Source organism: Plodia interpunctella, chromosome 14, assembly GCF_027563975.2.
Source record: "Plodia interpunctella isolate USDA-ARS_2022_Savannah chromosome 14, ilPloInte3.2, whole genome shotgun sequence".
In the NCBI taxonomy this organism is placed as follows: Eukaryota; Metazoa; Arthropoda; class Insecta; order Lepidoptera; family Pyralidae; genus Plodia; species Plodia interpunctella.
The window spans coordinates 56,822-57,500 of record NC_071307.1 but is presented as its reverse complement, the minus strand read 5'-3'; the positions used below and the strand labels follow the sequence as shown (position 1 = coordinate 57,500).

Below are 679 nucleotides of genomic sequence, written 5' to 3'. Positions count from 1 at the left end.
AGGAGAGTGCCGCTTGGAGCGCGGTGGGGAAGGTGGGGGCTGGTGTCGTTTGCGGGGCGACCGTCGCCGTCGCGATTGCGACTGAGAGAGGCTGAGTCACAACTTGGCTTTGGGTGGGCTGGGGGTGCGTCAGCGCCGGTGTAGCAGCCGGGGGCGGCAAGTTCGCCGGCGCGGGGGTGAGGGTAGACGACGGGGAGTAAACGAGTGCGGGGGTGATATCCGACTGCGGTGAGAGTGATTCCCAGGACGCCGGGATATCCTCCCCCACACGGCTTATCGACCCACGCCTGCTGGCCGGAGTGCTAGGTGGCGACATGTATCCCCGAGAAGGGGTTGCGGGGGGGGAGAAAGATGATCTCGGTCGGGGCAACTGGGGTGGGGGCGTCCGCGGGGACGACGGGGAGGTGGGAGCACCGTGAGAAGTGGACGGTGATGGTGACTGCATGATTCGCTGGAGTCGCTGGGGAGGTGAACGTACAGGGGCCCTTCCCCTGGGCGGGGGTGACCGCGGGGAGTGAGAGCGTGAATGCCCCGCTCTAGAGGTGGTGGGTAGGGGCGGGGGACTCTGCTGTGTTATTATGTCCGTAGGAGTCTCGGATATACGGGTGAGGTTCCTGCGGTTCCTGTCTGGGGGGCGGGTATTGGCCGCCTTACGCGGTGGTGAATGGGCTAGGACCAT

General features: G+C 65.8%; 1 protein-coding gene across 1 annotated transcript in view; it reads right to left on the bottom strand.

The window, feature by feature from the left end:
* Positions 1 to 679, bottom strand: part of LOC128675612 (proteoglycan 4-like) — a 1,764-nt gene extending 1,085 nt beyond the window's left edge. Inside the window, exon 1 of the mRNA XM_053755131.1 lies at positions 1 to 679. This exon is cut by the window's left edge and continues 1,085 nt beyond it. Within this exon, the coding sequence (XP_053611106.1) occupies positions 1 to 679 (679 nt within the window).